The sequence below is a fragment of the Aquarana catesbeiana genome, linkage group LG04 (genome assembly GCF_042186555.1).
Source record: "Aquarana catesbeiana isolate 2022-GZ linkage group LG04, ASM4218655v1, whole genome shotgun sequence".
Classification (NCBI taxonomy): Eukaryota; Metazoa; Chordata; class Amphibia; order Anura; family Ranidae; genus Aquarana; species Aquarana catesbeiana.
Window position 1 is genome coordinate 621,554,209 of NC_133327.1, and position 13,589 is coordinate 621,567,797.

Below are 13,589 nucleotides of genomic sequence, written 5' to 3' on the forward strand. Positions count from 1 at the left end.
TTTTTCTTTTTTAATAAATCTGCAAAAATGTCAACAATTCTGTGTTTTTCTGTCAATATGGGGTGCTGTGTGTACATTAATGAGGAAAAAAATGAACGTAAATGATTTTAGCAAATGGCTGCAATATAACAAAGAGTGAAAAATTTAAGGGGGTCTGAATACTTTACGTCCCCACTGTGTGTGTATATGTGTATGTATGTATGTATATATATGTATATATGTGTATATATATATAATATTTACTTTCTGCTATAAAACACACCCAATAAAAAAATTTAAAACATCAAATTTCTTCACAAATTTAGGACAATATGTATTCATATTTTTGGTAAAAAGAATCCCAATAAGCGTATATTGATTGGTTTGTGCAAAACGTATACGTCTACAAACTATGGGATATTTTTATTTATTTTTTACTAGTAATGGCAGCGATTTATAGTGGGACTGCGATATTGTGGTAAACATTATGACACTTCTGACATTTTTGGGGGGACCAATGACAGTAATACATTGATCAGTGCTAAAAAAATATGCACTGTCACTGTACTAATGACAGTGGCTTGGAAGGGGTTAACATCAGGGGCAATCAAAGGGTTAACTGTGTGCCTAACCTGTGTTTTACTATGCTCTGTGTGGTGCTTTTACTAGGGGAAGTGCTGGAATTTATAGTGTCCCTGCAGGGACACAAACTTTAACCTTTCCCTCCTGTCAGAACAGTGATCTGCCTTTTTTACATAGGTAGATCGCAGCCCTGACTCTATGCCTGACGATCGTCGAGTGCCGGAGGACATCGGGTACAATATATGTAGGGGGATTTATTTCATCTCTGTGTATCACCTGGTGCCAGCCACTTCCTTGGGTCTATGTGAGAGTTTACAACCACTTCAAAGACAGATATAAAATAAACCCCAAATAAAGTTCTTAAGCCAAAACCTTTTTTCTGTTTACGTTTTGAATAGTGTTGGCCATGGTAAAAAAAAAACCTCTTTGTTATTTTTTAGGGAATTACCTCCACTTCCTGTTTCATAGTACAGTGGAAAAGTAGAGGAAATATTTTTAAAGTAAGAGAAATCCCCTCTTTGAAAGTTGCCATGGGATCAAGTGACCTGATTGGTTGTGGGGGGGAAAGTTGGCAATCAAGCGTGTATCGTGGAAATATGTTAAAAAGGAGGATTGTATGAGGAGGTAGAACAGCATGAGGTCTGCTATTGCTCCTTCAATGTCTAATGGCAGGCTGGGGACAGGGAGGTCATCTGGCTCTTGTGCTTAACTAAAGCAGAAAAAAAAAATCAGATCACCAACCTGCGCTGCTGTCTGACAGTCATAGGCGTGCGCAACAGGGTGTGCCAGTTGTGCCTGGGCACACCCTAATCACCTTGTGTGGCGCAGATTGCCCGTTTGAACCCCTGATATTTCACTAAAGCTCTTCCTCCCCTTGATATTTCACCTAAGGGGCTCCTGAAAAAAAAAATAGTAAAAAACGAATTAAAAAAAAAAATGGTAAAAATAATACAAATAAAGACTACTGACTCCATCTACTGCCCTACTGACAGCAATCCCTGCCCTACTGACACCGTCAGTATAAATACACATGCACACACACATATGTGTTTGAGCTTTGAGGTGTACACCCTAATGCAATAGGCTGTGCACACCTATGCTGACAGAGTTGTGTAAATCTCAAGACTGGATAAATAGAAATACAAATCCTTTTGGCGGGTAAGAAAACTACCATGCATGTATTTGGCTGTTTACCTGGAGTTCCACTTTACAGCTTGTGAAGACCATAAAACAATGAAGCACCTCTTAGCATCATACATGAAATTCAAGAGATACATTATTTACTGGGATCTTGAAAAATCTCCTAATCCAATAGACCTCAGAAGAGCAAGGTCTCAAAGAACAGCTTTACCTTTTGATACAAACTGTCCTTCAAGGTATGACACCAACCCTCTGCAGCTCACCTGGTCGGAATCATATCTCTGGCCCTGTTTCAGTGATCTACATCGTATTTACTTCATCATATTTGCCTGATCATAGCTGCACAACCTTTCTTCAGTCTTCTACATACTCTATGTGCACATCACAGTACGGGAGAGCGGTACTTGGCAGGACTTCTGAAGGCTGTTGTCACAACGCCTACTCATAGGAATGAATAGGGCTGCAACTTGCATGCATGGGATAAAAAGAAAAACAAGAGCAGAGGTAAGAATCAGACCAGGTGGGCTGCACTCAGGAGAGTGGGATCATGCCTTAAAGGGCAGCTTGTTCCAAAGGTACAGTTGTTTTTTAAGAGAGCTTATAAACAAAGGCTCCGACCTGAGCTCTTCCTTGTGGATGATCTGTGGTATTGGTTGCACTCCTCGGGAGGGAACCATTCTCCCAGTGCCATAACCAGACTTGTCTGACACTCCCCAACTCACCTCATTGATTGCCGTTCTGCATCCCACCTTTGCCTCTTCACTTTAGGTGATTCACTCAAACAAACAAATCAGCAAATAGTGAAATATCAACAATGTTTTAACCAGTATATTTAAAAACAACCAGCGGTTAATGAAGTGTTTCATCAGAAATATGACTTCTTCAAGGTCCAAAGAGCTAGAAAGTTGTATTCCTGTGTATGATGCTTAGCGCCTGTTAATAGTTTTACAATAAAGTCTAATAGTCCTTGTGGAATTAGTAGGCCTGCATTTTAAATCTTTTCATCCTTGCTGTTCCTTTCTTAGGGAGAATATGTCATTGAGTGGAGTAAAGTGGTGGGCCCGTTTCATTGGCATCAATTATGCCCTCTTTATGGTGCTGTTCTTCCTAACAACGCCATCAATTATTATTACTACAATTGACAAGTTCAACGTCACAAAACCCATCTATTACCTGAATGTAAGTAATGGATTCCTCTTGTACCAAACTGTATTGTAACTGTAATGTCTGCCTTCATTTTGTAAAGCGCTGTGCAAACTGTCGGCACTATATAAATCCTGCATAATAATAATAGCAGCTCCGCCTGGGTTTTAGTAAATTCCATAAAAAAAAAAAAAGTCTTAATTCAATCCTTTACTTTAAAGCTCTAAAAAAAAGGACTTTAAAAACAAAATCCATGATGCCTGAAAATGTGCATACAAACATAACCTTCATAAACCTATATCTCAAATAAAATAAGTGATAAAAAAAATGTAAAGTCCATAAATAATGTGCTCTGTGTCTTTTAATCCATCCATATGGTGATAGAAAGGCGTGCCATCAAAGAAGGATGGTAATTCTTCTCCACTACCAAGTTCACACCACACTCAACAGAAGGATTCGATCCCCTTTTTTGTGAGGTCAAAGATAGCTGAGATATAAATCCCCTGGTGTGTCCTATGTCTGTCCTCCTTCCTTAATGGTGTCCAGGGTAATTATTCTCTGTATTGATAAGGGTGCTCCTGCACCTTTAGGGCTTTTTGCAACAAACTCTCATGCCAGGGATGAGGATAAAAGGACCTCTCAGGGGTAGGCAACCCCCAGCATCACACAAAGCCACTTTTTCTGGCACTCGACTCCCTCTCCCCGTCAGCAGCGCAGGGAAATGTCAGTGAGACACTAATGCATTCCAATTTCAGAGTTCCCATGCTGCACCTGCACTGTGCCCCCACACATTGTAAAAGATGGTAAACATTGTTTGGTTCTCTAACTTTGTTGTAGCTGCAATCGTCAGCTTTTGTGATGAGGAAGAGATTGGGTGCAGTTCTGCTAGGGGGGGCTGTCCCTGTTTCCAGGAGGAGGCTTGTCCTTGGCCATTGCTAAAGCTAATCAGTCCTGATAGCCCTGTCCACCATCTGGAGGAAGAGGACTCGCTTGGTTGCCACTACCAATCTCAGAAAGCAGGAATTTCACTGTGATTGAGAAAACCACAATCGGGTGACAGTTTATGGAATTACTGTTGAGCTTCTGTGAACTTTGTTGAAGTTATTCCTGAACCTTTGAGTCACTTACTACTGAACCCCTGCACTATGCGTCCCTTTAAGCCACAGCCAGTATTCAGCGGAATGAAAATAACACCCAACCACTTTTTCTCAGCTGCGGGGGCCCAACTTATGTTCCTGCACACAGGCCCACTGCTTTCAGAAAATGCCCCTGACCTGAGCTCATCATTGTGCATCAATTCCAGATGCTTGTATGTGACATCACATACATCACATGGAAGCACTGGGCTGGATGCGAGAGGTGGATCAGCAGTATGAGTGTGCCGGAAAAGGTAGATGTGTCTCATCTCTGCTTCCTTTCACCACTCTGCATATCATAGATGGGAAGAGGGTACAGCGGTGGGGAAAAGGAGCAGGAGGGGTTCAGAGGTGGAACAGAAGGGTACATCGGTGGGGCAGATGTGCAGGGGAGGTACAGTGGTGAAAGAGATGAGAAGGGGGTTCAGCAGTAGGACAGTGAAGCAGGGGGTTCAGTGATGGGCCAGATGAGCAGGGGGGTAGAGCAGTAGGGCAGATGTGAAAGGAGGTGTATTGGTGGAACAGGGGGTTACAGTGGTGGGGCAGGAGAGCAGGGGGTACAGAGGTGAGACAGATGTGCAGGAGGTACATTGGTGGGGCAGATAAGAAAGCGGGTTACAGTGGTGGGGAAGATGAGCGGATGGGTTCAGTGTTAGGACAGATGAGAAGGTGATTCAGTAGTGAGACAGAAGAGCATGGGGATACGGCGGCGGAGCAGATGTGCAGGGAGGTACAGTGGTGGGGCAGATGAGAAAAGGGGTACATTGATGGGGCAGATAAGCAGGGGGGTTACAGTGGTGGGACAGAAAAGCAAGGGGGTTACAGTGGTGGACAGATGAACGGGGGGGGGGGGGGGGTCAGTGTTGGGCCAGATGAGAAGGGGGTTACAGTAGTGGGAAAGATGAGCAGGGGGGGGTTCAATGTTGGGGCAGAGGAGAAAGGAGGTACATTGGTGGTACAGATGAGCAGGGGGTTACAGCGGTGGGGCAGACGAGCAGGGAGGTACAGATGGGGGACAGATGTGCTGGAGGTACAGCGGTGGGGCAGATGAGAAATGGGGTTACAGTGGTGGAGCAGATGAGCAGATAAGTTCAGTGTATGGTCAGATGAGAAAATGGTTCCGTGGTGGAGCAGATCTGCATGGAGATACAATAGTGGGGCAGATGAGAAAGGGGGAACATTGGTGGGGCAGATGATCAGGGGTTAAAGTGGTGGGACAGAAGAGCAGGGTGGGGCAGATGAGCAATGTGGTACAGTGGTGGGGCAGATGTACAGGGGCTTACAGTGATGTAGCAGATAAGCAGGGGGGTACAGTTGTGGGGCAGATGTACAGGGGGTTACAGTGGTGGGGCAGATGTGCAGGGGGGGTACAGTGGTGAAATAACAGATTTGCAGGGGAGACGGTGATCTGAGGTGTGAAGGTGCATGAATTGGGGCTTATCTGAGGTGTCAGTGCAGGATGTTAATTTCTCAATACTAAAGTCGTTTACAGCATTTACTTTATAAAAAATCCTTTTCGTGATCTGAGGTGTGAAGGTACATGAATTGAAGCTGATCTGAGGTGTGGAGTTGCAGGAATAGGGGCTGATCTGAGGTGGGAGAGTGCAGGATGTTAAGTTCTAACTACTAAAGTAGTTTAAAGCATTTACTTTAAAAAAAAATCTTTTTCGTGATTGAGAGTGTGAAGTTGACATTTTTTTGTTATAAAATCGGCACGCTAAATTTCTTTGAAAACATTTTTCGGCACACTGTGCTCAAAAGGTTGCCTACCCCTGGTGTAGTATATCAAATTGTATTTTGTTAAAACTTTTCAAAATGCACTTACATTTGCTCAATAAAAACAGTCATCTCTAGATAAATGAAGTGAAATGGAAACCGCTACTGACACCGCGCACTTCACCTACGCTTCAAATGCTGGAAGTGACGTGTCTCATAAGCTCCTCTCTCTGTGTTTGGTCAGTTGTGTTTAATGTAATCATTATATTCTTGTTTAACACACTGAGTTTATCATTTGTTGGAATTTGTTGGAATTTGCGTGACTCTGTCACTTTGCATTTGTTAACAGTTTTTTTTTTTTTTTTTTTCTTTAAAGTATAGGCCCCTGGCTGCTACAGCTTGCAGTCTCTCCACTATGTCCTAATGCCTAGGATTTTCTGTTCTATGTTTCTATAATCTCATTACCAGCGTCACATGATGGCATTAGACTATCTTGATGTGTGACTTCGGCAGTTATGTATTTTTACTGAATCTCCAAACAGGAAATGGTGACTAATAATAGTGACATTTTATTAGATCTTTAGAGAAGTGATTGAGGGAAGATGGTGCTGCAGTGCTTGCCATTGATAAACATCAGTTAGCATAACCTCCATTTCATTGTATTTCTGCAGAATCCAGTCATCAGCCAGTTCTTCCCAACCTTGCTGCTGTGGTCCTTCTCTGCACTGCTGCCCACAATCGTTTACTACTCCACTCTCTTTGAGTACCACTGGACAAAGTAAGATGTTCCACTTCAGTGTCTTTTTCATGGCTGTGTCCACCCAAATCTTCATTTTCAGTTTTAGCAGGTTGCTGCCAGATTTAGAGCTTTTCAAGTAAACCTGTTAAATGTCATTAAGCAGGTAACATGAAAAAGAAAATGTGGGCTTCAGAGGTACATGCATGTATCTTTTTAGACATTTCATGAGGATCATAAAATTCTGCAAACTTACGCACTCTTTGATGACCATTTTGACCTCTATGTGTGAAATTAAAGGATAAGTTCACCTTTGGGAAAATGTTATACGTTCCAACCATTTTAAGGGTGAAACTGTGTAACTAGGGATGCACTGAATGGGTTTTTTGGTGCCTAAACAGATACCGAAAATAAATCTTCCTTGATCCCGAAAACCAAAACCGATACCAAAACAACACCGATGCCGAAAGTGACTGTTTTTAAAAATATTTTTATACAGGAGATGGTCAGCGACTGGGGACATGGTACAGGAGATGGTCAGATACTGAGGACATGGTACAGGAGATGGTCAGAGACTGAGGATATGGTACAGGAGATGGTCAGAGACTGCGGACATGGTACAGGAGATGGTCAGAGACTGAGGACATGGTACAGGAGATGGTCAGAGACTGCAGACATGGTACAGGAAATGGTCAGAGACTGGGGACATGGTACAGGAGATGGTCAGAGACTGCAGACATAGTACAGAAGATGGTCAGAGACTGCAGACATGGTACAGGAGATGGTCAGAGACTGAGGACATGGTACAGGAGATGGCCAGAGACTGCAGACATGGTACAGGAAATGGTCAGAGACTGGGGACATGGTACAGGAGATGGTCAGAGACTGCAGACATAGTACAGGAGATGGTCAGAGACTGCAGACATGGTACAGGAAATGGTCAGAGACTGGGGACATGGTACAGGAGATGGTCAGAGACTGCAGACATGGTACAGGAGATGGTCAGAGACTGCAGACATGGTACAGGAGATGGTCAGAGACTGAGGACATGGTACAGGAGATGGTCAGAGAGTGGGGACATGGTACAGGAGATGGTCAGAGACTGCAGACATGGTACAGGAGATGGTCAGAGACTGTGGACATGGTACAGGAGATGGTCAGAGACTGCAGACATGGTACAGGAGATGGTCAGAGACTGCAAACATGGTACAGGAGATGGTCAGAGACTGCAGACATGGTACAGGAGATGGTCAGAGACTGAGGACATGGTACAGGAGATGGTCAGAGACTGCAGACATGGTACAGGAGATGGTCAGAGACTGCAGACATGGTACAGGAGATGGTCAGAGACTGAGGACATGGTACAGGAGATGGTCAGAGACTGAGGACATGGTACAGGAGATGGTCAGAGACTGAGGACATGGTACAGGAGATGGTCAGAGAGTGGGGACATGGTACAGGAGATTTTCAGAGACTGCAGACATGGTACAGGAGATGGTCAGAGACTGCAGACATGGTACAGGAGATGGTCAGAGACTGCATACATGGTACAGGAGATGGTCAGAGACTGAGGACATGGTACAGGAGATGGTCAGAGACTGCAGACATGGTACAGGAGATGGTCAGAGACTGCAGACATGGTACAGGAGATGGTCAGAGAGTGGGGACATGGTACAGGAGATGGTCAGAGACTGCAGACATGGTACAGGAGATGGTCAGAGAGTGGGGACATGGTACAGGAGATGGTCAGAGAGTGGGGACATGGTACAGGAGATGGTCAGAGAGTGGGGACATGGTACAGGAGATGGTCAGAGACTGCAGACATGGTACAGGAGATGGTCAGAGACTGCGGACATGGTACAGGAGATGGTCAGAGAGTGGGGACATGGTACAGGAGATGGTCAGAGACTGCAGACATGGTACGGGAGATGGTCAGAGACTGCAGACATGGTACAAGAGATGGTCAGAGAGTGGGGACATGGTACAGGAGATGGTCAGAGACTGCAGACATGGTACAGGAGATGGTCAGAGACTGAGGACATAGTACAGGAGATGGTCAGAGAGTGGGGACATGGTACAGGAGATGGTCAGAGACTGCAGACATGGTACAGGAGATGGTCAGAGACTGCAGACATGGTGCAGGTGATCGTCAGAGACTGAGGACATGATACAGGAGTTGGTCAGAGACTGCAGACATGGTACAGGAGATGGTCAGAGTCAGAAGGATCCCAATCAGCTTTGATTATACCACTGCAGTGCTTTCATGTGCGTTTAAAAAAAAAAATGCAAAGTGCTGCATTTTTATTTGCTTCTAATGCACATGAAAATGCACAAACATGACTCTGACTGGAACCACATGAGTGTGGTGCGTTCTTTTCCCCGTCACATTTTCTATGCACGTTTTTAGACGTGCTACCATTACATCAATATGCGTGCTTTATGAAGGCGCATCAAAGAGGTGGTATGCAGGATTTTGATGCACTTCATGAAAACATTTACTTTTACTCTGCCATGGCATGCTGGGAATTGTAGTGCTACCTTAAACTTGTTGCTCCTCTTCCAGTCAGAGCATGCTGAGACCTGTAGCCCCCTCCACCATCACCTCTCCAGGCAGCCCTCGAGGTCCCAGATCTGGAGTTTGTAGACCTCCATATTCTCCTTGGTGACAGGCTCCCCTCTAGTCCTCTCCTCTGCCGCCTTCTCCTTCTTCCCGCCAACGCTCTATTTTCCCTCCTCCTTGGACGCCGTCACGCCATAGTACCTTCACCGTCGACAGCGTCCCATTGCTAGGCAACCACGGGGGAGGAGCCGCAGCCGGACACAGATGCTGGGATGGTAGATTGGGCAGGCTGAGGACAGGGTTTTCTGAGCAGGGAGGGAAGCAGGCAGGGGTCAGAACGCCTCTGGGCGGGTATGCCCACACTAGTGCCCCTGCTAACACAAGAACAGGAGGAAGGAACGGTCCCACAATGGCAGGCCATGCCCCCTTTTCGGTATCAGCTGTTTTTGTCATTCAGCCGAATGACAAGAACACCGTTTTCGGCCGATAATTTTCGGCAGCCGAAATTTCGGTGCACCACTACGTGTAACATGTTCTCACTGCTTCAGCCGTTCGCCAATCCTCTCTCCCCCGTGACAGCAGTACGGTGAGAAGTTCCCCGTACAAGCTGTAACTTTTTAAAAAGAACGCGGCCATGCGAGGCTCCACCCACACGGCCACTTCATTCTTTTACAGAGTTCTGAACTACAAGTGCCGACATCCTTTGTGGATGTCGTCTTGTAGTTCTCAGCGCTATTGAGCGCTCTGGTAGTTCATTGAGTCTTCCTGCCAGTGTAAAACTGCCTGGCCGTACAAAGGGCAGTTCAGACAGCTTACACTCAGTCTGGAGGAGTCCTGCATGGCACCAGCGACCTGCTGATCACTGGTGCAATGCTTTCCAGAATCCTTCAAAAAAAATAGGAAATGCGTGTCTTTTTTTACCTGCTATAAAATGTGCATTTATTATTATTATTATTTTTTTATTTAAAGGTGAACTTATCCTTTTAATGCTTTACTTTTACTGTTGTTATAACTATAATGGGTAGTTCGGTAGGTAGAAATCGTAAGACTAAAGCCCCATACACACGGGTCGAATATTGGCCAGTTCAACAGAAACCAGCCAACATTGTTTACGGCAGCCTGTGCATCTTCTGTCGAAGGGGCATGACCGAAAAAGATCTGCTGATTGGCATCTGACCAGCACTCTCAGCCAATGGCCGACAGCACTGTCTGGTGTATTCTGGCGGGAGCAGTCCCCAGTTCCCAGTTCCCCTGTCGGAACAAAATAGCTCAGCAGGGAGATCGCTGTACTAACGTCAGTACAGCGAGCTTCTCTTGCACCCCTCCATTTTTGTTTGTTCATCCCACTGGGTTGAACAAAAAAAAAAAATAAACCCTGATAGTCCATACCTAGCTTAACTCGGGCAGAACATACAATCTCCATGCAGATCTGTACTGATGGAAACTGCATTTAGTACTTGATCTGATAACATTTTTTGTTTAAACTGCCACCTGAAAGTGCACACACACTGCACTTCACTACACACACTATTTCAGCTTTTCCAGACATGAGATGAATCTGCAGGAGCTTAAAATGGTGTGGGAGCCCAAATAACCGAGGTCAAACTCTGTTTTGGTGACATTGTAATTTCTTGTTCTACTTACAATCTACCAATGTGTGTTTACAGATCTGCAGAAAACAGAATTATGATGCACAAAATATACATCTTCCTGCTATTCATGGTCCTAATTTTGCCATCGCTTGGCCTTACCAGGTTAGGATTATCGGTCATGTCTTCCTGGGGTATTTGCAACTGTCAAACTTTTCGTGAGTGACGCATGTTTCTTGCTGTCCTGCATTCTGTCCTATTGTGCCTGCCTTGTCTGCAGTCTTTGTGACTGTCTGCCTACGGTTTTGTCTTGTACTTTGTCTGATTGCTTCTCCTGTCTACCTCCTTCCTGTCCTGTGTTCTGTCCTACTGTGCCTGCCTTCTTTGCCTGTTTGTTTTTTTCTTAAGTTGACCATAGACGGTGCAAAAATCGCTCGATTCCCCATCAACATTGACAATCCCTCCCACGGAGCTGTTGTTTTCTCCTGGCAGGGGGGATGCAGGGAGCTGTCCTGTGCAGGAGAACATGCAGTGATTATTGCTAGCGGCTTTAGCCTCTGGCAATAATCGCATGAAAAACCATAGATGCTGGTTGTACCCAAGTTGATTGGTCGATCAACTTGGCTACAATCAGCCTGCCCATACATGGTTCAAATCTCAGCTGGTTCAGCAGGGATTTGAACCATCTATGGCTGGCTTCATTCACTTGTCCTGCCTCCCTCCTACCTGTCTGTCCTGTCCTATTCCTACCTGTCTCCTCTGCTGCTCTGCTTGCTTGCTTGTCTTGCCTCTCTACTTCCCTTTCCTCTGCCTGCCTTCATCCTGGCTTAAACTTTGTCTTTCTGGCTGCCTTTACGTCCGATCACCAATTCTCTGCCTGTTCTGTCCTTTCAGATTGCCAAACCTCCTGACTTGCCTCACAGATTGCCTGCTTGCTTGCCCTGTACTCGTTGCCTGCCCTTTCCTCTTGCCTGCTGCACATTCTTAGTGATGCCCTTCTGTGGCTATTTGTTAAGATGGGATGGAACAAATTTTGATCAGTGTGTTGCGATGCCTGTTTGACAGAAGTCAATCTTTAGAGGACAACGGACAAGTTGAAAACTTTTGTCAATTAGAGGCTACAGCTGCTGATTAATGTATTCTGAGTGCGCCAATGTCCCGACTGGGGGGATTCCTCCATCCAACTTGCTAATGTGGATGAAGGAATCTGTTTTTTTTTTCTTTTTCATTTAGCCCATTAGCTGTACACAGCTAGATTTTCCTTCTCCCATTCACACTAAACCGCATAGATGGCGGAATCTCCACTGCTGTCCACCGTATTTATCAACCACTGCACCTGATGCTTCCTGAATACCTGAACAGTGATTGTAACTGATAGGATGCAGTAACTGTTCAGCTGAGAATTTTTGGCTCCTCTGTTCCAGTAGAATATGATATTCCCTCCTCTCTGTGGAGGTGATATCAGAGTGGAGAATCTGAGCAAATGAGAGCCAGTCACTGCTGAGTATTGGGGGCTAGATAGATGGAAGGGGGCCTCCCTTTCCACTTTCCCCAGTCACACCATTAGCACAGTCTGGGCTTGTTATTCTGTATATTCTGATGTGATTCTCCAGTTCTGATTTGCCTTGGAGGCCGTTGGCGCTCATTCTCGGGGGTTTTGTGATTTTTGTAGATAGATCTGTTTGTAGTCTATATTTCTGTTTGATTGTACTAATTTCCTTTTCTTGAGCCCCCCCAACCTGTTCAAAGTATAAGCACTCTGCTTTTCCTTTCATTTGTGTTCCTTGCTCTGTCTGTGGTGCTTCAGGTCCCTATTCCTCTATGGTCTACAGATGGTTCTTAGAATTTTTCACAATGTCTTTTTACAGCTTAGATGTTTTCTTCCGATGGCTGTTTGACAAGAACCTGGATGGTCCCTTCAGGCTGGAGTAAGTATGGGCTACGTCAATATTTCCAGCATATAGAATATAGCCTTTCTATTATATTCAGTATATCACAGAATGAGGCTGAGAGTTAATAATCTTCAGGGGTTTGTGTTTCTAAACCCAAGAACTATATTGCAGCTTGCAGTTCCTTACATGAGGTGGCTGTATTTTTTTTATTTATCTTTTTGAGTCTTTTTTTCCTTTATTTTCACCTTGTGATCCTGCCAGTAATGCGTTTTGTGTCCTCTGGTAAATACGTTCACTCACTGCATTGTATTTTTTTTTTTTTTTAAGAAGTAGAACATTTTTATTGAGTATAAAACAGGCAAATTCAAACTAAGTAGCATGATAACCATGCAGGAAACAAAAAGGGGAGACATGAGTACAATCCACCATCATCTAATAAAGAGTCACTGATGAAGGAGCTCATTACAAAAATGCCAAAACAAAATTTAGAAGGAAAATTTACCGACTAGCTCATCGAATAAAGCCTAATAGTAATATGTAGAATGTTTTTTCCTTTTCTCTTTTCCCCTTTTTACTGTACCTGTCTATATAAAGGACAATCTCACACTCTGGGGCGGAGGGGGACAGGGTAAAGAGAAAGTGCGAGGGTAGAAGGGGAGGAAAGCAACCGCAGAGGGGATGGCACAACATTCATCATGTAAAGAGTCGTTAAAGTGGTGGGCCAGCTGAAAAAAAAAAACTACTGTAGCTGCTGACTTTTAATAAGCACACTTACCTGTCCAGGGTGCCCGCGACGTCGGCCGCTGGGGCCGACCCATCCCTCGGCTCTCAGGTCCCGGCGCCGCCATTCGAACTAAGGGAAACAGGCAGTGGAGCCTTGCGGCTTCACTGCCTGTTTCCTACTGTGCATGCTCGAGTCGAGCAGCGCTTTGTGAATGGGGCACGCTGTGTTGTGGGACACAGACAGTTCCCAGAACACACCGCGCCCCATTCCCCAGAAGACAACGCGAGGAGGAGAAAATTGAAGATCACTGCGGTGTAGGAAGTGGCAGATCAGGACGATCTGCCTAGCAACAGCCGTTTCTGGTAAGTTTTAAATTTTTTTTTTTCCTCCAA

General features: G+C 44.9%; 1 protein-coding gene across 1 annotated transcript in view; it reads left to right on the plus strand.

Moving 5' to 3' along the window:
• TMEM63A (transmembrane protein 63A) overlaps positions 1-13,589 on the plus strand; it is a 122,306-nt gene that overhangs the window by 76,212 nt on the left and 32,505 nt on the right. The window contains exons 14-17 of the mRNA XM_073628313.1: positions 2,727-2,880; positions 6,368-6,474; positions 10,660-10,746; positions 12,450-12,509. Coding sequence (XP_073484414.1) covers positions 2,727-2,880; positions 6,368-6,474; positions 10,660-10,746; positions 12,450-12,509 — 408 coding nt within the window. The remainder of the gene's footprint in view (positions 1-2,726; positions 2,881-6,367; positions 6,475-10,659; positions 10,747-12,449; positions 12,510-13,589) is intronic.